The 25,539-nt window shown below is 35.6% G+C and overlaps 1 protein-coding gene across 2 annotated transcripts in view; it reads left to right on the top strand.

Annotated features, from left to right (window-relative positions):
* The window catches only part of SYT1 (synaptotagmin 1), a 193,741-nt gene that overhangs the window by 30,830 nt on the left and 137,372 nt on the right, over positions 1-25,539 (top strand). The window contains exons 2-3 of one of the 2 annotated variants that reach the window (XM_028105473.2): positions 15,127-15,311; positions 21,260-21,382. In XM_028105473.2, coding sequence (XP_027961274.1) covers positions 15,127-15,311; positions 21,260-21,382 — 308 coding nt within the window. The remainder of the gene's footprint in view (positions 1-15,126; positions 15,312-21,259; positions 21,383-25,539) is intronic. The other variant, XM_028105474.2, reaches the window with a different exon arrangement.

Raw genomic sequence — 25,539 nt, forward strand, 5'->3', positions numbered from 1 at the left:
CTCCCCCTCCCTCTGCCCCCTGGCTTGTGCTCTCTCTCTTACTCTCTCTCTCAAATAAATAAAATCTTTAAAAAATAAATAAAATAAACTCAGTTGACTCCAAACCTCTAGTACCTTCTAGCATACCATGATGAGTTGAACACATAACATTTTAACTGATTTTCTACGATTTTACTGTTTGTTACTTAATTTCACATTTATTAAAATTTACACATAAACATTTTTAAGTTAAAGACTCTGTGAGGTCAGATAATCCAAATCTATTCTGATCTACAAAAGCGAAACCCTTGTGTATTGCTTTGTAACAGAGTAATCATGTTTTAGCCATCTGAGAAACTTCTTTTCCATTACTGTATATTGATTATGATTCTCATCAGTTGTGTTAAAAAGACTTTTTCTCTTTATACCTTGCTTTTTTTCCCCCCAAGGAGCCTATTTTGTTTTATAGCATAGTTGGACTTTTGCCCAGAAAATTATAAAATCACTCAAAATAAACAGTATTTATCTCATCTTTCTGAAGAAAAAGAAACTTCCCCTATCTAACTCCAACCTCATGACTCTTCTCTGATATTTTTCCAGCCGTAGGTGTTAGCATCTGCTGCTGTAGAATCTGGTTTTGATTGGTAGGGACTGGGGTGAGGACTAGAGCCAAGATCAGTTTTTACATTAACTATTATATAATCATAGCACATGTCCAACTCCACGGGTTACTGGTACCTTATCAAAGAATGTACATCTTTAAGTTCATCTTCATCATGTTCACATTTGTATTTTTGAGATTGTACCCAAAAGTCTCATCCATACAACCCTTAGATAAAGCAACTGACACCCTTCCCATAATGTAGGAACACGGAGACGTCAACTGCTTTCCTTCTCTGCCACCTTTTGAGAATTGCAGCGGAGATCAAACTCTTCTGGAAATGTACTGCACTCCTCATACTATTTACCGCCTCTCCTCCCCATTTCACAATTTAGATGGCTGCTCAGGGACAATCAGAAAAAATGCCGAAGAACAAAATAGCTCCAAATAGTTTCCCCAGACTCTGTTCTCTCTATTCCCCCTCTCTTTACTCCCCCACATGTCAAATACGCACAGAGCAGCCCACAGAGGAGGTAGAGTAAATGGAAAAGAGAAAACCAAGGCATGAGGCAGTACCTTGTGCTTTGGGAAGGACCATGTGTAAAGTTTGGAACACAGTATTCAAGGAGGGAGCTGAGCCAGGTTAGCATGAACACACAGTTAATTATTGCCCCTTTTGCAAGGCCCACTTTCTGAAGTTTCATGCCATTTGTCTCAAATATGTGATAGACTTCAAGAACACGGATTAAAAAAGATTTTAAAAATGATTTAGAGCAATCAGTTGCCACTTACAAGTCAATGTGCTCTACTTCTGAGGTCGGCTGTAAGCTTTTCAATAAGAGATAACATTCTCCATTTCTTGGCTGTATTTTTTCCCTCAAGATCCTTCTTCTGATGATCTCTTGATCCTGAGACATACTCCTTAAGTGCTGTGCAATTTTTTCCCTTTCTGTCCAACAGTAATTTAAAGTCAACATTCTTTTCAAAGAGAATATTGTGACCCTCAGATTACTCACATCAGCCCACTAAATTCTCTTTTTTAATTCTTTCACTTAAAAGCATTAAGATGAACTTCAAATGAAAAATTTTACATTGTTTGAAAGGCATTTGCCTGAATATGTTAAGTAACGTATCCACTATTTTTCCAAGAATCTTAAGAGGCCACTAGCATAGTAAGATTATTATATTTCTTCCAGGCAGTATCTGGATCTAGTGATCCTCTAAGGATATAAACATTGTAATATTTGCACAGTGACCTGGTTCTTGACTTTGATGGTTACTGTAGATGGTACTGAAGAAAAACAAAACAAACAAACAAACAAAAAAACATAGCTGTTGCTTCCAGTAAGTTTCATAGTTTTTAATCTTTAAAGGAAATTCTCTGTCTCACTATTTTACTAAATTGTACTAAGATATACTAAATGAACATGGCATTGGAAGGATTTAAATAGTAAAGGACCAAATTTGTGATCCTGGGTAAATTTCAATCTTACCAATGACTGATTTGAAACAGGAACAATCAGAGCTTGGATTAGTAGAAAGAGCTTGATGGTTCAAAGGACTGAGTTTGAGGTTGGGCCATGATTTTTTCCCAGGATCTTTGGACAGTCATAGCATTTCTGGTACCTTAAATTTTCCAATAATGAATGAAGATCATAGTACTTAAATGAAATAATGAACTCTGTGTTATAAATTACTCAGTGGAAACATATTACATACATTCAAAGTTGGTTCTTAATAAAAATGATTACAATTTTAAAATGTAAATAATTACTGAATAAAAAACACTGAATTCAAGGTAGATTTTTAAGTCACTTAAAATAGTTGGCCAATTTTGAAGGGGGAAAAAAAAAAGCAGTATCCAAGAGCATATTGTTGTTAATGCTTAAGCACCACAGAATTGAGTATAATCAAGCAAAACCTACCATTTTGCCAGTAGAAAGAGTAAAATTCTTGCCACTAATATCTTTACTGCTATGTTAAAACATTTACCTCAGGTAGCGTTAGCTGGCTGACTATTGAAAATACAAAGCAGTGCATATTATGTTTATTTCCATTAGTACAAATTTTAATATTATTGTAATGCTGCTCACATTATTTGAATAAAAACCAATTGTTTGGCCACTGTGATTTTAAAGAACTATTATTTATTCTCCCCAAAAGTTTGATTTATTTATTCTATTATTTATCCACGAATAGCTTGAACACTACCAAAATGCTTCGCCTTTCAGTTTTTTGACAACAATCTTTATTTTAGAATGCTACCCTGACATTCTGCTGTATCATTAGGGCAGAGCATGTCGAATATGCTGGTAGTTGTAGTATACATACAAAATGGCTTGTATTTCATCTTTTATTTACTCTATCTTTGAGAGTTTTCTTTTTCAGTCAAGTTTTAAGCATTTTCAACTTATGAAATTTAACAGGACTTGCTGGCAGATAAAAATAACTGGCATTTAAAACCATCCTTCATGTTACCCACTATACTGAGTACTTTGCATATTACAAATTTACATGTCACAAATCACTTACAGAGTTTATATCAGAGTCTCTTCTCTCCACCCCCTCTCCCATATTATAGATGTTGAATCTGAGGTTCAGAAAACTTCAACTTGGATCAAATTTATTTGGCAATTTTAGTGGCAGAACTTGGAGTCAAGATTCCTGATCTTTCTTATATCTGATATTGCCCATTAATGTTATGATTATCATCAGATTTGACAAACAATTTTCACTGATTTGGCATAAATAAAAAATTATTTCAGTTTGAAGAAGGCTGATAGTCCTATACAAATATGTTTACCAAACTAAACTCTTTTGAACAGTAATATAATTAGTGAATATTTGCTCAATATTCAGTGTGGACACAAAAGAATGCCAAAATATATGGAAAGAGCATGAAAACTGAACACCTAAGGCTGATCCCAACTCTAATGATAATCATGTTATGGAAGCCACATTTCAGATCCTCAGTGCTCTCATCTATAAAATGGAGATTCTGGTATCCACCACTTTAGTTTCTCTGCAATTTGGTTTTTAGGGTCAAATGGGCTGAGGTATTGGGAAAGGGGCTCATAAAGTGAAAGAACTATATAAATGAGAAATTAGATTAGGGAATACCGCAAGTGCTGGATATAAGAAAGGAAAACCCATATCAGCATTACTAATACAATTCTTTAAGAGCATCTTTCTTGGGGATATACAACATAAATATTAGGAAAAATAACAAACAGAAATAAAATGAACTTTATTGCTTTTTCCATATCTTCTACAAGAAAAAATAAGGAATACTTGCACAAAATTTCTAAATGATCTGGAAAAATTGATATGTCCCTAAAGTTTAATCAAGATTTGATCAGTAGTATTAAAAAAAAAAAAGTATACCCTTTAGTTTAACAAGGAGTCCAATGGAGACACATCCTCCCTATGTATTAACAATATTTGAAGAAGGCTTTCTCTGTCTATAATTAGGCTTTTCTTTCTTCAGTAAGCATTCGTTTATGACTTCCCACATACCCAACCCAACTGATATTTCATAGAAGATCCCAGGAGAGGAAGGTAACAGTACCCCTCCTCGGGTAGCACCCCCATGTTGAAGAGGCAAATTACAAAGCTACTAGAAAACAAGCGTCAATATATTACCATACAAGTGAGAAAGCATAAATAAATGTGGGTGAGAGACAATATAAAGTGCTCGTCGTGTGTGGTATTACTCAGGCAGACATTCGGAGGAAGTCTACCAGGAGTCTTTTGAGGGAGGAAATCACTAAGTTTGACAAGGAAAGGAGAATCAAGAAAACTGTACATTCTCAGGGAAGATCTGGGCAAATTTACAAAAACAAGCATGATGCACACAGGGCCCTGAGGTCATATGCTCACAGTTGCAGTACTTCAAGTACAAATTCTAAAAGAAGGGGGAGAAGATTCAAAAGGGAAAAAAAGAAATAAAAACCCACTATTATATATATATATATATATATTTATATATAAATATATATCTATACACACACACACACACACACACACACAGGGAAGTCCCTTCAAAAGCAAGAACAGAAAATAAATCAAGAATCACAGGAACTGTAGAAAAACAAAGATGAAAATTTCAAGTCCAAGAACCAGGAAACAAAAAGAAGAAATGATGCTACAAATTGCCAGGGAGAAAAATACACTGAGAGAAACAGACAAAACAGCAATTGGAGAGGAAAATTAACAAGTTCGGTCTGTAGCAGCAGGAATCCATTGGATAATCAAGGAAAAATGTCCTGTGGTTAGCTAGACAAGCAAGGGGGCTTTGTTTTCACTGTTGTCCACCTGTCACTTTGTATAGTAATGAAATTAATGAGCCTGACTCTTCTTTTTCATGACTGGAAAGACTCAAACATCCTGCTCTTCTTTGCTCATGCATAGCAACCACACAGTTCTCCTGTCAGTACAACCAAATTGCTCCAAGTTACAGGGAATTCTAAAAATGTTGTCACTTGCCCCTAGAATAATAAACAGAAAGTACACGGGAAGAAATCCTTCCAAAACAGGAGGTAATAAGGCTAGGTGGCATTTTTCTTTGTTTCTTCTAACTGCTGGCCTGAAGTTGTACACTAACATCAAGAAACAGGAAATCTATCTGCCCGTTTAGCTGATCTTTTTTTACCATAACTGGATTTAATCACAATATGAAATTGCTTAAAAAAGAAACAGGTAGAGGCTCAAATATTGAAATATCCAAAAGTTGCCAACAGGTGCCCTATTCAAGTCTTGGAATCAATTTTTTTTTCCCTTGGGCATCTCTGCCAAAGACAGAAAACAGGTTACAAACAATGTTAACCAGATTCAAAGCATCAAAAGAAAACCAAATACCAATTGAATCCAAATCCAAAAGATGTTTATCGTGACGACTTTTAACACACAAGAAGAAAGTTACCTTCCACTAGGGGAAGAAAAACCTGAGACATACTCCTTTTCAGTTTTGAACTTGGTAATCAGAACTCAAGAGAGACGTGCTACAAATTTGATAGGATAAATGGATTTCCCTTTAACCACGAAATTGTGTTGTCCACCGCATGACTGAAAACTTACAAACTTCCAAAGACTTCTGAACTGATTAGCCCGTGAATCGCCTTCGCCTCTGCCAACTTACCTGGCAACCCTTCCTGTTTACCAATGCACTTCTCCCTGGAGCCTGCAGACAGCAAGCTCTCTGGCTGACTGGAGCCTTATCTAAATCCTCTGGAAGTCCTGCTGGGGCTTATCTCTGCCTGAAGACCCAACATCATTTTCCGTGTCAAATTTCAGACATTCCAATATTGTGAAGATATGGATGACTTTGCCTTATCAATGAAAGCAGACTATTATTAGAGACATTTTATAAAATTAATTATTTGATTAATACCTGTGCAGATAAAATGGCCTCAGTCAACAAACTTTTGTTATCAAGACAAATCATTGCATTCAACAAGAAACATCAATAACCTTACTAAGTTATTCAGCAGGGGCTGTGAGTTAGTTCCGTAGCACAGTACCTACCAAAATCACATCAACAGATAGAGGTTCTGGTAAAAAATTTCCCAATGTACAGGTTGTGATTTCGTGCTTTTCAAAGCAACATATTTTACTGAAGGTTTTTTAATGTACTAACAGTTTTTTTAAAGTGATTTTGTGCTTTTTAAAGCACTATATTTTACTGAAGTTTTAAAATATATTAACAGTTTTTTAATGTATTAACAGTTTTTTTAGAGAGGCAGATTTCCCATTTTATTAAGTTTTAAGGTTTTTAAAAAGTAATTCTAAATAAGTGTTCATTTGATGAGTAAGATTGCTTTGACTACATAATGGAATCAAAGTCAAGCCAAAGACCCCATTTAATTTGGCATTTAACATGCTGTCCGGTGTTGTTCACAATTTGCTTCATGTATATTAATCACCTCTGCCCAGTTGGACTATAAGCTGTGTAAGTAGATTATTTCAAACTTGTTCATTATTCCTTCAATGTCCTGAGCATTAACGTGTTAAATAGACACTCAGATGGATGAGCGAATGAATGAATGAATGAATGAGCCTCTCTCTTACATTACTGTTTACACAATCCATCTGCCTTAATGAGTAGCTAACTCTACTCAATGGCTTGGATCATTTTTACAACCTATTTACACAGATATATCTTCCAGTTTGCTTTCTGTCAGGAGCAATATTGAAAAAGCTAAACAGAACTATAGAAGAGAAGAATGTGAAATGTGTTAAGAGGGTAATTCTGAAGGCTACTTAGGGAAGGCTACATGTGTTTACTATAAGGAATTGTCTTTTCATTTACTGTGACAAAAAAAGCCCATATAGATTCATAAGTGTCTTGCTGAGAGCTTTGTTTAACAAGGCAGTCTAAAAACCAAAGGAAGAAAAGGAGGGAGGGAAGGAGGGGAGACAGCAGACAGGAGGAGAGGGAGTCGGGAAGGAAGGAAGAAAAGAACTCAAGTCCCCAAAATGCTATTTTCACTGTGTAGCAAGCCAATTTTGGAGCTTACCTCAAGACTCACCTGTTGCTTAGAGCCTTCATTGAACTCTAGGACCCATTACCTTACCCTTCCCTAACCTGCCGCCTACAGAGCCCACCTACTCTGAATTTTATGCTTAACACTGTACTGTCTATTTCCTTCTAGTTTTTTCCTGGAAGGTAGTATTTGCAAGCTCCTAGAGAGAGGGACCTGCCTTCTCTCTTCCCCCAGCATCCCCAGCACAGTATAAGCACATCGCAGATTACCAAGAAAATAAATAAAAGGTCAAATGACCAAATGAAGGATTAAGTTTTTGTCTATTTTAAATTCCCTCATCTTGGTGAATTTTACCCTGATGCTTCAGGACAACGAGTTTGTAATTTGGAGTCCAACGGTCTTTTAGACCAGGACCTGTAATCTCCACAAGGGTACCACACACTCCCAGTTGTATAAAAATTTAAATACACAGCACACACCCTGTGCGCACACGCACTTATAGTTTCCCATCAAGACACTACAGACTTTTGTTGTATTTTAAGAGAGGCATATAATTCAACAGAGGCTTCGAACTCTAGCCTCAAGACTGAGGAAAAAGTTTGTTTAATACCCAGGAGCAAAGAATGCATAATCTTTGAAGCTGTTTCATTCTATAATGAGAAACTCTTCATTCTGACATTTGACTGGTTGGTTTATTCTTAAGCCATATTCTGTGTGACTTCATACAGTGTTTTAAATCTCACATTTAATGTGTTGTCTCCAGAGGTGGTTAATGAGAATATTAATCCACATATTTCCAGTGCTTTATTTCTATTTGCATTCTGCCATTTAGAAGAAGCCTTCAAATGCAAGGTTTATTTGGCTTGTTGCCAATTCTTGAAAAATTATCCTTGTGTGTTGAAAATTATTCATAAAGAGTCTAAAAGTAAAGCTTTGCCGTAGCTTCTTTTTCTCACCATTGAACAGTAGAATTGTTTTCATATTCTAGTCTGAGTCTTGCATCAATGCCTGCTGATCTAGAGAGACAGATTGTTTGGGATAAACCTGGAAGTTGGCGAAAAGCTGCCGTAAACATAAGGTTGAAGAAATATGGAAATTCTTCATAAGATGAATGATACAGACCTTAGCGCAGCAATGGGGCGCTCAGGACAAAACAGAGATGTGGCAGAGGTAGAAAAGGCTTGACGTCATTGCTGAATTTTGTAGTGGCCATAGCAACGGTATTACCTAGATCATCTTGAAGCTCTTGGCTGAAATATCTAGGACTGGTGTAAATGCACAAGCTTCTATTTCTCAGAGAGAAAAATGCAGCCCATCTTCTGAAAGAGATATGGATTTTAGGTTGTTTCTTAATATGATGAATGGTAATGGAACCTGCCAGATAATGCAGAGCTGCCCTTGAAAGTGAAATTGAGGCAGAAATAAAAAAAACAGTGAGTTTCGCCCTCGATTTTATCCAAAACCCAATGAGTAAATGCACCAGAAGGTTGCCAGCCTAGGAGACTACAAAAGCTGACTACACAGGGATGTGGTAGGAGAGAGTCAGAGCTGAGGAAATGAGACTGAGTAGCAGACCGAAGGAAAACATATTGGAGACAAAGCTGTACCTCAGAGACCATCCCACCTTACTTGTACTTGAGCCCAAGAACATGGCTGTGTGGGTTTCTTTCAAGCCACCTAACATTTACTGAGCACTAAGCTGGTAGGACTGAGGCATTGTAGAGAATGCAAAAAAAGAGAAAAAAGTCTATTCTATTTAGAAGTGAGAGCTTAGAATCAGGAAATCTAGAACCGGGCTCCTCTTGGCCATTGGGCACTTTGTGTAAATTTTATAAAGCTTCTCTCCCCAACTGCTCATTCTGTAGGATTACTCTATCTGATGAGCAGACTTTGGATTTGGGGGGCATTAACGGGATACCCTGGGCTACTCTTCAGGAATAGCAAGATTTTCCCTTTCATAAAGGTACCTTCTACAATACCTTATTCTCAGTGACACTTGGCTCCATTAAAGAGAAGGAAATTCGGAGTGTCTACTTTAAAAAAAAAGTTTATGAGGGCCCCTTAAGTAAATAATTTTTACAAATTTGCTTAGTGCCAAAGCCCCCTTGGAGAAAAAAAAAATGTTTCAATCTGAGAATAACATTTTTATTGTAAAAAAGAATATTTACTGCTCACTTTCATCAATAAACGTCCCCCTTAGAGCACTAAATTTGTACATGAGTGCACATTAAGCCATGGAGATTCTCTCTGAAAACACCATATTATCTTCTAAGTACTGAGTTTGGCAAATTTAAGAAATTTACTTTTAAAGAAGTAATTAAGACCTACTTTTTAACATGTAGGAAGTAAATAGTAAGCTTCATGATTATACAAACCATGCTTGGCACTGTATTTCAGCCCTGTAAAAAAATGCCAGGCAAATAGATGTTTAATAAATAGGTGTTTAAATACTTAATTTTTTTAAACTGCTTAACTTATGCCAACTCCTCATGAAAGAATAGCCTCTTTTGATAAGGGGAAATAGTTGTTTGGTTTTTCTTCCCCAACAGAAGACCTGCTAATGCAAATTTACTTCTAAATGGTTCCAAATTCTTTTTGTGTGTTTTCATCAAATACCAGTATTCAGTTCACGAACAATCTACAAAGAGCTGAGTTTTGAGTTTTTAAGAAGTGAATTTCATGTGTAGGGTTATATTAAAATGCCTTTGATATATTTATACAGATTTGGATTTATTTTTCAATAAAACATCTTTTTATACTAGCCTAAATGACCCAACATATTCCACTACATAGTCAATATTTCTCACTGGGTGGGAGGGGAAATTTTAGCAAACATACGTAGTACTTTTATTTAAAAATCCCTCAACATGGACACTTTTGCTGAGCCTTGAGAAATAATATTTAAATGGACTGAAGAAGAGGACTAGCATTTCAAGAAAGAAGGAATATGTTTGAGGAAGACATGGGGATAGAACTGAGCAAAGAGCAACGAGTGACTCTTTCACATGGAAGGAAAGTTCCAGCCCACACCTTACAAGTAGAAATAGATGTAAAGGAAGCATAAAACATATGGAAGAAGAAATGGCACGACTTGCCCCTCAATCAGGCTCGGGAGAAAATTTTCCACCTCGTTCCAAGATACAACAAGCAGGCAATCACTGAAGCACTAAGAGGAGTCATAGAGCTGGCTTGGTGAACTGGTTTGAGATGACGGATTCATAGGAAACATTCTGTAGGCAGTGGGAGATACAGTCCCAGTGTAGTTAAGAGGAAACAGGATGGATAACTGATGTAAGAGTTTAAGGCGTGAATGTGAAAATGAACAAGAAACTAAGAACTTTGAATAAGAACTCCATTTAAAGACTTGGGAGCGGGAAAGGAAAGAAGAAAAATGTCAGATCCATACAAGATAATGCTGGTAAGGGCAGCAGAAACAACAGCAGAAGGAAATTTCAAAAAGAAATATAGGATCAAGATTTTCTCATACCATGGACAATGTTGTTTGTGTTCGGCCACAGGAAAACCATTGGTTATCTTTGAGAGTGTCTTGGTTGCAATGTTAGTGTCATGAGAATGGTTGCAGAAGAGATGGATCAAAGCTGTGAATGAGAAGATCATAGAAAATATAGAAATAGCCCAAACTAATATTCCAATTGTAGAATCATCTATATGCAGCACATCACAAATCTCTTGAGGTCTAATTTCTATCTCTTGAGATTCTGATCGCTGCTATGATGAATTACCACAAATGTAAAACTATACAAATTTATTATTTCCTCATTCTGGAGGTCAGAAGTTTAAAATAGTTTTCACTAAGCTAAACCCAAACTGTCAGAAGAGCTGATTCCTTTTTTAATCCCCAACTTTGAGATTAACAAATAACCTTGTCTAAATTTAAGATGTACAGTATAATGATTTGATATATGTATATATTATGAAATAATTACAAGTGGGCTGTTAACACAGCCTTCACCTCACATGATTGCATGTGTGTGTTGTAAGGACATTCAAGATCTACTCTCTTAGCAAATTTCATCTATATATACAACACAGTCTTGTTAACTGTAGTCACCATGCTGTACATTAGATTCCCAGAACTTATTCATCTTATAATTAAAAGTTTGTACCTTTGACCAACATCTTCCCATTGATCCCACTCTCCAACCCCTGGTAACCACCATTCTACTCTTCGTTCCATGAGTTCTCCACTTTTATAGGTTTCACATTTAAATGTGATCATACAGGACTTGTCTATATGACTTCCATCACAGACTTTTTTCACTTAACATAGTGCCCTCAAGAGTCATCCATGTTGTCACAAATGGCAGGATTTCCTTCTTTTTTATGGCTGAATAATATTCCAAATATGTATATATACTACATTTTCTTTATCCCTTCATCCATTCATGGACACTTAGGTTGTTTCTTTATCTTGGCTATAATGAATAATACTCCAGTGAACATAGAGGTGAATATACTACTGTAAAATAGTAAATTTTTTTCCCTTGGGATATATACCCAGAATGAGATTGCTAGATTATACGGTAGCTCTATTTTTAATTTTTTGAGGGACCTCCATACTCTTTTCCATAATGGCCATAGGAACTGACGCCTTCTTAAAATTGTAGGGGAGAATCCATTTCCTTGCCTTTTCCAGCTTCTAGAGGCACCTACAATTCCTTGGCTCATCATTCCTTCCTCCCTCTTCACAATCAGCAGCATAGAATCTTCAAATCTCTGATTCTGAAAATCCTTCCTGTCTTTTTCACTTGTAAGGACTCTAGTAATTGCATCAGTTCTATCTGGATGTAACCCAGGATAACCACCCCATCTCAAGATCCTAAATCACATTTGGGAAGTCCTTTTTGCTGTGTACAGTAACTTGTTCATGGGTCCCAGGGGATAGCCTGTGGACATTTTGGAGGAATCCGAATTCTGCCTACCACAAAGTCTAAGTTAAAACATCAGAAGCAGTTTAGAATTGACTTTAATTCTTATGCATCAGCTTACCTTTGGGTTAAACAATGTGAGATTAATTCATTAACTGGAAAATGAAAATAACGTTTTTAAAGGAAAGCTTTTACACTCATCTATTATTTTCTGCTGAAAGGTCTTTAAGTTAAATGTTAAAATTCTTCTTATAAAATTTCCATTTAATCATAGTTGGTGACAATAACAATAAGCTAATAGCTTTCTGCCAACAGCAATATTTTGATGAGCCCATTTTTTATTGAAGCCATACTCTATATTATGGAAATCACTCTTGGCAGCATCTTCTGCTCTTCTTTATTTTTACTGTTTTTTTTAATACAAAATGTTTTATTAAAAAGGTTTCAAAGCTAAAGATGTTTTCCTTTGTATACATTTAAAATATATATATTTTTAGCTAATAATGTAAAGATAGATTTGAATTACTCAAACTATTTCATCTATAGTTTTTCCTCCTGTAAAGTTTTTCTTGTATAAAATTGAAGAGATAATGAACACAACTGCTATAAATATTAAATAAGCTAATGAATGTAAAAACAGTAGCAGCTGCTTGCCCATATTAAGTAGGTCTTCCATCAATTTTTAGCTTAATAGAAAATATATATTTTTTCACTCATGTTGAAACATTTCTATAAATACTACAATGAATAATACTATAGATGGTGTTTCTTACCAAACTTACCAAATTCTAAGTATTTGGTTGATCTCCACAGAATTTAAGATAAGAATTCAATTCAAATAACTCAAATTAAAAATGGTGGTTTATATTCCAAATAGCTATTCAGTCATAGGTAAGGGTACACAAAATGATAACCTTAAGCTTTTTTTAATTCTATCTAAAGGTGCCAGTAAATTGTGAGGAAAATTTTGTGAGTTTCATATATTCAATATATTCATATATTGAATATATTCATATATTCAATATAGGATATTCAAAGTTAGAAATTAAGCTATTCAGGAGATCAAACCTAGAATACGGTAGCACTTTAAGAAATAAAAATCACAAAATAAAATTTTCTCAATGGTTATAATTTACCTTCAAGTTGCACTATTTAAGATTTCCCCCTGTAATCCTATGTCCCTATGTCTTTAACTCCTTGTGATTAAATAATGTTGCTGTACTTTCGCTATTTTCTTTCTGTGAGGTTGTCAAATGATCTCTGTCTTGTCCTGTGTAATTTAAGAGACTTTTATGTAACTCTCTGAGAGACTATCACACAAGTCCGACTAGAAGAATAATTTACGAGGTTCAAAATGAAGGGTCATTATTAATACTGTCTGAACTGCAATGAATACGTAGATTCTCTCGTTCATGCGTGGCAAGGTTTTAACTAGATCAAAAGAGGTATAAGGTTTTAAATGAGGTATTATGAATGATATCACTGGTTACATAAGTTTAATTAACATTTTTAAAAATATGATTAAGGAGATTAGAGAACATAAGAAAACATGGTGTTTGATGTGGGCTTATATATTACTTTCCAATATTTCTTTGGCTGAAAACACAGTTTCAGAAGTTATGCTTTTATATGTCCTTAGGCTAACATTTATTAGCCAATCGTATGCTAGAATAAAACACATAGTAAGTGTTCGACACCATAAAGCTAAATGCAGAAGGACAGCAAAGAGTGGGGTTTTCTGAGTTTTGAAGAGAGGTTAATTTTTAAGTGCTTCTGCTTTACCGAAGTAGTCCTGACTTATGTTCAGCAATCATTGATCCTAATGATGTTTACGTAGCTAGAAGAAAATAGTTTTTTTCTTACCATTTCAGTGTCCAGTGTCTCTTCTTAATTACAGCAGGCAAATCTAATTACTTCTTCTGATCAATCTCAACAGTTAAATAAATCCTTTCCGGGCAAAGTGCAATCTTAAATATTTCCACAAGAGCTTTTTTTGTAATATAAGCACATGGTATAGGATACACCAAATAAGAAAAGAGAGTTACTTTTAGTAGATGGACAACTGTAATAGAAAAATGTTTTTATGTTTATTTATATATGCTCTATTATTTTAAACAGAGCCGATAAATCTGAAGCCTTTTTACTAAAAAAAAAAATCATCTCTTCCTCTCAATTTCCCCTAGCATATCCCCTGAACTTCTGTGTTTTTTTATATGTATTTATTAGTGTGCATGGTTATGTCCCCACATATACTCGGAGTGTTCCATATTACCCATAATACTTAGCTGTATGCCTTGAAAATAGATAGCTAACATCGAGTTCCTGCTATGTGCTGGATGCCATTCTAAACGTTTTAGTGTATTAACTCCCTTAATTTTCAAAGGAGACGAAATAGGTACCACTATTATCTTCACTTTATAGAGAAGGAAACCAACTCAGAACAGTTGAGCAATCTAGCCAGAGTCACACAGCCTGAAAGTGGCCACCCTGAATCAAAGCCTGGTTTCAGATCCACTGAACATAACCATTGCCCTGCCTCTGCAGACTCAGAGCAGGTAAATGTCCTACTTTTAGAGTGGGTGACTTTCAGAGCACCAAGTACTTCTTCCTCGCCTTTATTACCATTATTATATTTGTTTTCTCTGGTTATTCGATTGATGTCCGCCCCTCCCATTATACCCAGAACATATCAATAGAACCTCTAGTATTTAACAGATGAGTAATAGCAGCTAATATTTATTAAGCTTTTACCATGTGCCAGGAAATGCATCCTATTTTAATCTTCAGGAAGTCTATGATACCTACCAATTTACCTCCACTTTAGAGATGAGGATACTGAGGCGGAGGGAATTTAGATGACTTGCCCAAGATCACAGAGCTAATAAATGATAGAGCCAGGATTTCAACTCCAAGGCCAAACTCCAGAGCTGTGCTCTGGATGAAGGAAGGAATGGATGAATGGAAATCTAGCTTGGAGGAAGGCATATTTGACATGTGCAGAAGGGTGAAGTAGAAACAGAAACCACCATCCGGGCAGGGGAAACATGGGTAACATGACACAGAACAGTGTGCCTGGAGCGCTCAATAAATACAAATTAACCAGTGAATACTTTTGTAGCCAATTGGACATGCGGTGTTTATTACTAATGCCTTCTACATCTTTTTTTTCTTTCAGTGCCACCATGGGCCTTAATCGCCATAGCCATAGTTGCTGTCCTTTTAGTGCTGACCTGCTGCTTTTGTATCTGTAAGAAATGTTTGTTCAAAAAGAAAAACAAGAAGAAGGGAAAAGAGAAGGGAGGAAAGAATGCCATTAACATGAAAGATGTGAAAGACTTAGGGAAGACCATGAAAGATCAGGTAATGTCTTCATTCCGTATTACTTCTTTGATGATTTTATTAAAAGTTAATAAATGGCTTATTTTTTATACCAGATAAGTATAGAAGTAAACAACTTCTGGACAGATGTCACTGTTGTCAAAAATGCTTTGCCATCCTTTCATTCATTACTCAACATCCCAAAGTGCAATGAAAACATTTGGTAGGGTTTTCCAGGCTTCTAAGCATCTGACCCAGAAAAGGGCATCGAAGACTGGCAGGGCCATCTTGACAGGCCCAGCAGACTGGAATGATGCCTGAGTATTTGGATTACATCTGTTCAGCCAGTCTTAATTGCATTTAGAGTTAGAGAAACAGAATCGAGAGTATCTGAATGCTTTCCCTCTTGGGCAGGCTGCCTTTCTCACATTTCCACTTTTCATAATCAATGTTAAATCACTCAGACTTATGGCCTTTTATCACACTAGATGAAAATTACCATTCCTATAGATCCATCCACCTCAATAATGAGTGCTCAGGAAGACTGAGTTAAACAGTGAGTTAAAAGGGAGAGAATTACGAGCTAGTCCTAAAGAACAGGGCATAATTTTAGGGCAAAATTCTTGTTTGGATAGTTAGGGACAATGAAACCACAACACAGGTTATGGAACCCATCTGGCTGGGTTATCTTCCAGAGTCTCAGGAAGCTATTTGGATGTTCTTTACATCGTGGTCTATTTTTATTAAATTAACTGGATGATTTTGTTCAGAACAAAGTTTACTATTAATAGTTATAATTAAATGCCTCTTCGTTATTTTTTTTGACTCATTTTCATAGTGGATATCTTTAAAGAATATTTAATTCATATTAATAACATAAATGTAGAGCTTTTTCATAGAAAGAACACTTTCAATTATCTTTGTTTCCTTTCAAATAATTCAAAAGTTTTATTTATTCCCAAATAGCAACATACATTGACAGTTTTTTTTAATTTTTCTAATCATATTAATTACTATTAATTGAACTCCTGACTAGGTGAATCTTCTTAACAATTTAGTCAAGGAGGGCATTTTTAGCACATTTGCATAGTTTCCTAGTTAACCATCCACTCAGGGCACCAACTCCACTCCCCAGCTTGAGATTTAAACACTTTTTCTCAAAGATACTGTAATGTCTATTGACAACAATTTCACAAAGGCTCTCTACTCACTCAACTTCTGTTTGGTTTCAGAGTTGTAGAATGTATGCAGTGCCTGCACTCACACTCAGATTTGTCCTGAGCTCAGAACAACAAGGTTTACATTCTGAGTTTCTAATCACAGCCACAGAAGTTGGACCATAGGGTTCTAATAAGGCTTTTTCTCTTTGGTTAATTTGTTACATAAATACTACAATTTGAAAACAGATCTTGTTTATTTCAACATTTTGAATAACAAGTAGACCTCGACAGAGATTTCTTTAAACAGTTTATTGGGAGATTAGGTGTAGGAACAATGTGCTAGATGGACAAGGACTGAATAATTTGTATGTGAATTTCAGCTATATCTAAGCAACCATTTGAGAACACAGCCCTATCTTTTTCGTAACTATAATATAATGCAAATGTGATTTTCCCATATATAAGAATTAACAATTAAAAGCACTAAATAATGTTAGATTATGACTACAGCATTTTTTTTCTAGCATAAGAAATTTGTTTTCTTCTTTGTGGAATTTGTTCTGTATGATGTAAGATTGTAATTTATAGTATAGTAGTGGTGTTTATTACCCCTGTAATGACCTGGATAAATGACCAAGATCTCAAAATACTACATACAGAGAACTGATGGTGGTTAATTTTTCAATGATCATCTATTCCTTTGGATGAGAGAGGAAGAGAAAATAAGTCAAATAAGAAAATACTGGTAGGAAATCAGTGATAGTTTACAGTGATCTATTACAACAAAGTATTTAGGATTTCAACCACTCAAAAAGATCTCATCATTTTAAGTAGATTACTTGTCTATGTAGGATTTTATAGATCTTATTTTGATTTATGAACTATTAAATGTACAAAATGAAATATCATTTGGACAAGCAAAAATAGGCCTCATCGGTAAACAGTTATATAACAGTAGCTTATGCTACTTTTTACGGCAGGCGATAGTAGTTAATAATGGGTTCTATTGTTTTATGAAGAGGAAGGATGAAGAAGCAAAATAGAATGTACAGTTTTAAGAAGTACATCACATGGTGACCATTCAATCATCCAACTTCAGAACAGCCTAAGTTTTGAAATTCAGTAAAATTCTTAACTAATTACATTTTCAGAATATTTTAAACAGTGTATTGATGTGAACATGAGGAAAACAAATATAGTCTATGCCTCTCGTTTAAAAACACAACAGATGTGAGAGGCATTTTAGACATGATTTCTTAAGATACATAAGCTCTAGGGCAACCAGGAAATTTTCACCATTTCAATCTATGTAAGAATGGACAGAAATTCAAATTCCAATGTTCATGGCTGTCTCTATGTTAAATTTTCATAATCAACAAAGACTTTTAAAACTCCATAATGACAACAAACTCACTAGTAACAGTGTATTTATACAACATAAGATTTATATATAAAGGTTTTGTTTTTGTTTTTAAATCCTGGAAGCTTGAGAACACTGAAAATGCAGAGGGACAGTATCAAGTTGCAAAGTGATAGGTCTGGAAAGGTCATTTCTCCATGGTTTTCACTAATGTGTGTGGATCTTTTAATTTTTATTTCTTCCTTCTATGTCCTCCTTATCTGTGTTATGTCTCATGACTGTTCTGGACCCCCCCCCCCTTGCGGTAGGTCTCCTCTGCTCTTCAGAAACCCCTCGTCAATGCTCCAATACATTTAGTGGCCTGGCAGCTGGGGTTCCACAGCTCAGGGTGTACCATCTGACACACATCAAGAGGCTGAACTAAATTGATTTTTTTAAATAAATAAATCTGTAATAAAAAATAAAATAGATTTTTTAAGATAAAGGGTTCTTATTTTAAACATTACTAACTGATTAAATAGAACAGTATTAGAAAGCTCAAGTTTTTAAAGTGATGGGCACAGAAAGAAAATTCAGTCGTTTGTGCTACCTTTTGTAAGTGTGCCTTATCAAATCCAAACCTGAACAATTTCTCTTAGAAGAACTTCTTCAGATGGTTGTAAACGACGCACCTTTTGAATGTCGAAGCAAGCCAGAAGCATGTTCGCTAAATCTTTGAAATTTAAAACAAGATCTGATGTTCCCAGCACATGGCTTTCGCTAATGCAACTTAGCAAACCATCAAAACTGCTGGGTTTACAAGCATTTTCCTCCGCATTTTGTTGAGGGTTGGTGGGGGTGGGTAGAGGGGTACTGCTCTTGAGATATTATAATAGCTTCTGATTTCATAGGTCTGATTTTAATGTAATGGTACAGAAGACATCCTGCTTAAGCTCAGCCTTCAGGACAAGAATAGACTTAATTACTTCGGTGATGAACAGTGGCACTGAGAAATTATCAAAACTTTAGCCCTATTTCATACAGAATAATTGCAAAGATGGTCCTGCACCTTTTATTAGGGCAAAAACCACTTAGGAAGAAGGAGATTTAATATCTCAGCTATTTCAAATTGCACTGGGCTGAAACATGATATGTAAATTGTCAGTTCTGAAAGAGACTTTTGAAAAAGTATTTTAATCCATGAATTTTTTTATAATTATGATAGAATAACATGTAGATTTTTCAGACAAAAACATGCACTAAGTAACTTGCTATTATTTTTAAAAACAAAATCTTATAGGGAGACAATTTACGTAAGCTGCAATTTTCTAAGCACATCTATGGGCGTGTTAAAGACTAACAGACAGCTAAGGTTTTGAAAGGGCAATGTGATTTCACTGCCTCAGCTCCTCTAATTAAACTCAGTTGTCTTTTCTGGTCACTTTACTAGCATGTTCCCTATAATGACCCATCCCCCACCCCAGTTAAAAGATTAAATTTTTAAGTAATTAAATTGTTGCCTGCCTTTGGCTATCAGGAAACCAACATTTTACTACTCAGGAAAACATTTCGTATCAACTTTCCTACACAGATGTAATAAGGGTAATTTTTAATTTTCCAAACTCATTGTAGGCTCCTGAAAATTTTCAAAGAAGCACAGAAAGGGAGGCATCTCCAACTACAGCTCAACTCTGTTTATATGCCCTTCCCACCCAGATGAGTTCTATTGATACAATGCCACCAAGTCTCAGGGGTTTTTTTAGGATCAAATTGGAGTTAGCGGAGTAGAGCCAAATTGGAAAAGCTTATCAATTTCAGTGCCATTTTGAAGCACCACAGTGAGTCTCTGTGTAGATGAACGAGTGAACAGTAAAGCTTTCTCTCAGCAGAGAAGAAAGACCACACACTCTGGAAGGTGGGAAGAGGCTGGGCGATGGAGCTGTAGTCTGATGCCTCTTGCCTTTCTGAAATCTGGTTATACTTCTGCATTTGACTACAAGAATTCTCAGATTTAACCTGCTGACAAGAGTTAAAATTCCTTTACTTTGTCAGATATAAAGCAGTCTCCCACTCTGCCTTATCTTGACTTCTGTGGGATTCTACAGTCCAGTCACACACACACACACACACACACACACACACACACACACACACACACACACGAAAGGCAATGAAAATGCCATAACCAAAAACTAGGGAATAAGATTTGCAATACACATAACAGAAAAGTTGAGACTACTAAAATACAAAGAGTCTCTAGAAATCGGTAAGAGCCAAACAAAACAATAGAACACTTAGCAAAGGATATACACCAGCAGTTCCCAGACAAATAAATACAATTGATTACCATAAAGATTTTCAAATTTTTCCACCTCACTAGTGATCAGGGAAATGTAATTTTATCATTTTTAATTTTGAATAACTACATTTAGCTTTTAAAATTATTTTTCCTAATTCTCTAAAGCAATGACAATGCATATCCCTAGAAACAATGCTTACCTGATATTTATAATCTTTATAACCTTTGATTTTCTTTCAGCAAAGTTATACTTCATGGGAAAATACATTATCTATTTTTATTTTCAAAATAGAGGAGTATTTGAATGTATTTTGTGAAATGATGAGCTTTCTAGTATTTCATTTTACATTACACTTAAGTTTTAGATTATAAAGACTATTCAGTTGGTCCAAATTGAGTTGAGAGTTCAGAACCATGATTTTTGTTCACTGATGCAAAATAAATGTTAATGCTGATTTCAGTTTGACAAAATTGCAAACGTAACTACTTTTATTTTTTTAATCTCAAATAGACCCATAAATCAATTTAATTCAGCCTAGCTTTCTGTGGAGCTGTTATAAAAATAAAATGTTAAACTTCAACTGGAAGTGGGGTAGATTTTCCTCTAAACATGCATTTGCTGGTGGCATGTTTTTTCCACTTTTTCCATAACCATTATAAATGTATATGTGAAACATAGGAAATTAAAATTCTTTGAGAATCACTTATTCAGCTATCTTTCTCATAGGAAACAAGGCAAGAAAAGGCCGCGCATTTCATATAAGTTCTCCACTGCATGTAACAATGATGTTTTACATGATGCTGAGCTTAGATCTCTTTAAACTACATGAATGTGAAACCTGGCCTGGTTAATAAGCATGTTTATCATACTTCTGAAAGAAGCAGTTTTACCAAAGCCAAACGTGAATCCAAGTCAAATTTCTCTGCAACAACTTTACATTTTTCGCTTGCCATATTCTGAGGGGCTTTTCCATCGCTTCCATGTTGCTTGCTGATTGGGGAAGAAAATTCCGTGCACAAGTGGAATTTTAAAAATATATAAGCAGCAAATGTGAATGTGTGTCAGACAAATGAATTTCCAGCATCTTAGTGCTTGCTTCTAACAGCTTGGAAGTAAAACCACAGGCCCAGGTTGATATGGGTTTCAACGAATTCACCTGAATTCACATATACTTCATTTCCCTACTCCTAGGCTCTAAAGGACGATGACGCTGAAACAGGATTGACTGATGGGGAAGAGAAAGAAGAACCCAAAGAAGAGGAGAAATTGGGGAAACTCCAATATTCACTGGATTATGATTTCCAGAATAACCAGGTCTGAGAGGGTGGGAAATGACTTCTAATTCCATTACGTTTTCTGAAATTACCAAGTAGAAATTGAAGCAAGATACTTCTTAAAACATTTCGTTTGCTGAGAGGGGAAAATGCAATTATCAAAGCTATTGATGAAATCATTTCTAAGTACAGGCAGTCCCCTACTTGCTAATTTAACTTCTGGTAATTAGAATTCACAGTATTCAACCGATTACATCTACTTACGGCATTTACTGCAGGCAGGCAGAATACAAATGAATCTGCAGATAGTCGTTCTGATTCTGACAGCTCCCAGCCACAGTCTGACTCCTACCCGCCCATCAGCCTGAGCTACAACAATCTCCCTTGGAATTCATGGAATTCAATCCCAACAGGGCAAGGAACTGTTGAGGTAAACCACCATTCAACCAAAGCTTTTAAAAACAAAATCTAACTGTTTGATAAGGAATCAAAGATGAAAAACTGACTGCCTCCCGTAATATCATGATACTAGGTAAAATTCCCAGCACCAACGAGTTAACCGTTCTAGGAAAGGAGAAAGAGCAGCAACTTGATTTCTAGTGCTTGTGACTACTGCCCAAGAGGTGTTAAGGAACTGAAGGCAGTGACAAAACAATCACTCCTCCTTCAACTTCTCAAAAAGCTGTGAAGTGGCACCTAGATGGATGATAATATTAGCTACCTTTTATTAACCACATTAGAGGTAGCTCAAAGAAAAATGTTAAAAATTCTCTACATTAAAAACAAAAAAAAACCCTTCTATGACCCATGAAATTGCCCATGTCCCTTTTCCATCTGATTTGTTAAATGAAAAAGCTAGATAAGAAATAGTGCAGGGGTGCCTGGGTGGCTCATTCAGTTGAGTGTCTGGCTCTTGATTTTGGCTCAGGTCATGCTCTCAGAGTCCTGGGATCTGCCAGCATGGGGCTCAGTGCTCCATGGCGGGAGTCTGCTTAAGGATGCTCTCTTCTGCCTCTCTGCCCCTCCCCCCACCCATGCTCATGTGAGTGCGCATGCGCATGCGCGCGCCGCTCTCTCTCTCTCTCTCTCTCTCTCTCTCTCTCTCTCGCAAATAGATAAAATCTTTTTTTGTTTTGTTTTTTAAAATATTTTATTTATTTTATTTGAGAGAGAGAGAGTGCAAAGGAGCATGAGCAGGGGTGGGGAGAGCAGAGAGAGAGAAACAGACTCCCTCCTGAGCAGGGAGCCCCACATGGGGCTCGATCCCAGGACGCTGGGATCATGACCTGAGCCGAAGGCAGACGCTTAACGACTGAGCCACCCAGGCGCCCCAAATAGATAAAATCTTTAAATGAATTAAAAAAAAAGAATTGGTAGAATCAGCTGAATAAGAGATAGAGCTCTTAAGAATCTTTAGGACAATGTCCTTGTCTGACAAAGGGAATTTTAACTCTGTTTTGCTTCACTTATCTTTTTGCATGAGGAAAAAGTGATACATGTTAATACATTTACTACTGATGCAGCTTGTGTTAATTATTTCATTGATGTTGAAATAACGATAAGAAATGAACATTTAAAAACAAACAAAAACAATGCTCAGCTCTGACAACCAAAGTCCAAAGTCAGTAAGACGGGGAGAGTTCCATGTAGTTGCAAGAATTCTGGGTGGTATTTAGAAATCAACAATTTAAATAATGTCTTAACTTTCTGAATTTCCAGACGGTTCCTCATGAAAAATGTACTGATATGCTCTATCATACTAAAAAAATTTATTTGCTCAGCTTCATTACAGCCCTGGCTAGTTATTTCCTAACACATTTTGGTTACAGATACAAGTTTATAGGTATGGATTTATACACATTTATAAATATACCACTTATAGTTAATTAAATAGGACATTTGAGATCATTTCTATCCCAGCTACCAAAATTTGACAATCAGGAGCTGGTAAAGAGCAAAACTTCCTAATATTTACATATTCTGATGAAAATGAAGGTCAACATTAACATGTAACGTTTTTTCCAGAAACTTAACATGACTTTATATATGCATCCAGTATTTTTTACTATTCTACTTTCATATTATCCAGTAGAAATCTAGTGGTATCTCATCCTTGTTAGTCATAATTTTTGAAACTTCTAAGTTAACTGGAGTAGTTTAAGTATTACTTATAAAGCATCTTTAAAAAAAATTGCACTGATTTTTTTTTACTCAAATATAATGGGTGCTTTTACTGTTCCCCTTCTAGCAAACATCAAATTTTTAAAAAGTATTTTATTCTGAGGATCTAGAAGATTCTATCTGATGAAATATTTTTTAATTAGTCTGCATCAATTTTTTCCAAGTGTTTTCAGCTAATCTGATTTATAAAATGGTTCCTATGAGTCATGAAAAGATAAAGTCTGAGGAATTTTTTTTAAAGATTTTATTTATTTATTTATTCATTTGAGAAAGCGAGAATGAGAGAGAGAGAGAGAGAGAGAGAGCACATGAGAGGGGGGAGGGTCAGAGGGAGAAGCAGACTCCCCGCCCAGCTGGGATCCCAATGTGGGACTCGATCCAGGGACTCCAGGATGATGACCTGAGCCGAAGGCAGTCGCTTAACCAAATGAGCCACCCAGGCATCCCCTGAGGAATTTTATATATTAAGCTGTAATCAAATATACATGTTTGCTTACCAAAACTAGAAGTCAACCCTAAAGTGCTCTAAATGAGAAGCTTTCATGGCAAAGGGAAATGTGATACTTATCTCTCAAGCAGAAGGGGAGAAGGGGGGGTTAGAAGTAATTCCACGCCTTATCAACAAAATATCCAAAAATCTTTAAAATATAAGTTACCTAGGTTTAAGGAGTTTAGGTTATAGCGCTAGTGCATTCCCTGCCCAAAAGAACACTCATTTCAAAAAGTGAGGAGAAAATAGAATCTTGTTTATTCACATTGCTATCTAAAGGCGAATTCCAAATACCAGTGGCAAACCAAGAGACATACTGTTTGCTTTACTAATCGTGTCTTTATAATCTGATGTCTATTTTAGCTATTCTTTGACCATCTGTATTTTATATACCTACAATCCAGCACTTTTATTCCTACTGTTGTTATGATGATGTCACTAACATATTGAGCATTAAAATGGAAACAACAGTCATTCAGAGTATTGGTCCTGGTTAAAAATTGAGCCAACTAGCCAAAGCGCTCTTAAAAACATGGTGGGTCAGTTTTACAAAAAAAATGAATGTGACTTTTTTTTTTAAAGAAAGTGAATTGCATTTCCACTCTATTTGGCTAAAAAGGCACAGGCTCAAATTTTTAGGCCTGATGTGAAAAGCTATAATGTAACCACATTTACTGACAAGTGTGGCTTGAATAACCTTGAATAAGAGTCTACTTTTGTTTCCCATGTGAATCTAAGCCAGTCTGTTGATACAAAATGTCTGATGACAGAGCATCTGGAAAGCACACCTTTTATTTTCTTCCCAAAAATAACAATGCCAGCCTACACTCACATTCATAAGTAAGACAGGAATGTATCACTGAGAAAACAGACATGGAGAAATCTCTGCTTTTGGGAAAGAAAAATCAGAAACTTAGTCACTTAGCATTAAAAACCATATCTGTAATTTTACATGCATTTATGTGAAACCGAAATTATACTTCTTTGACTCCATGTCCTAGATTTAATTTCAGAATAAATAATAACTTTACTGTAAGTTAAAATAAAAAGTAGGCAGCATACAAATAAAGGTCAAATATGATAGAAACTTGCTTATCTTATTTTTATCACAAAATATTACCCAATTTCTAAGAAATTTCTATTTTGCTGGTCTGAAGCTATGAGTTCAGAATAAAAATTTCCTACCTTATAATCAGACTTGTTATTGTTTAACAATTTATTTCCACTTACAAATCACGCCCTGGAAAGAAAAATAATGCACAAGGGCTTTTAGCAACTGGAAAGTTATTTGATTGCAACCCTTTTGCAAATATGACTTCCATATTTAACTGTAATCAGCAACCTTTTAAAAGCCTCTTTTGTGCTGAAAACCAGGCTTCCTAGAGCCTGCATCTGTCATAATTAGGTTTCTGAAGTCTATATGGCTTGCTTCATTTGCCTTCTGTGTTTAGATTGATAAGAGAAATAGTTTATTAAAAGCAAAGAGGAAGAGAGAGAGAGAGAGATCACAATATGCAACATTGCGA

This window comes from Eumetopias jubatus, unplaced genomic scaffold, assembly GCF_037043125.1.
Source record: "Eumetopias jubatus isolate StellerSeaLion01/CBP00866 unplaced genomic scaffold, mEumJub1_p1.0 scaffold_8, whole genome shotgun sequence".
In the NCBI taxonomy this organism is placed as follows: Eukaryota; Metazoa; Chordata; class Mammalia; order Carnivora; family Otariidae; genus Eumetopias; species Eumetopias jubatus.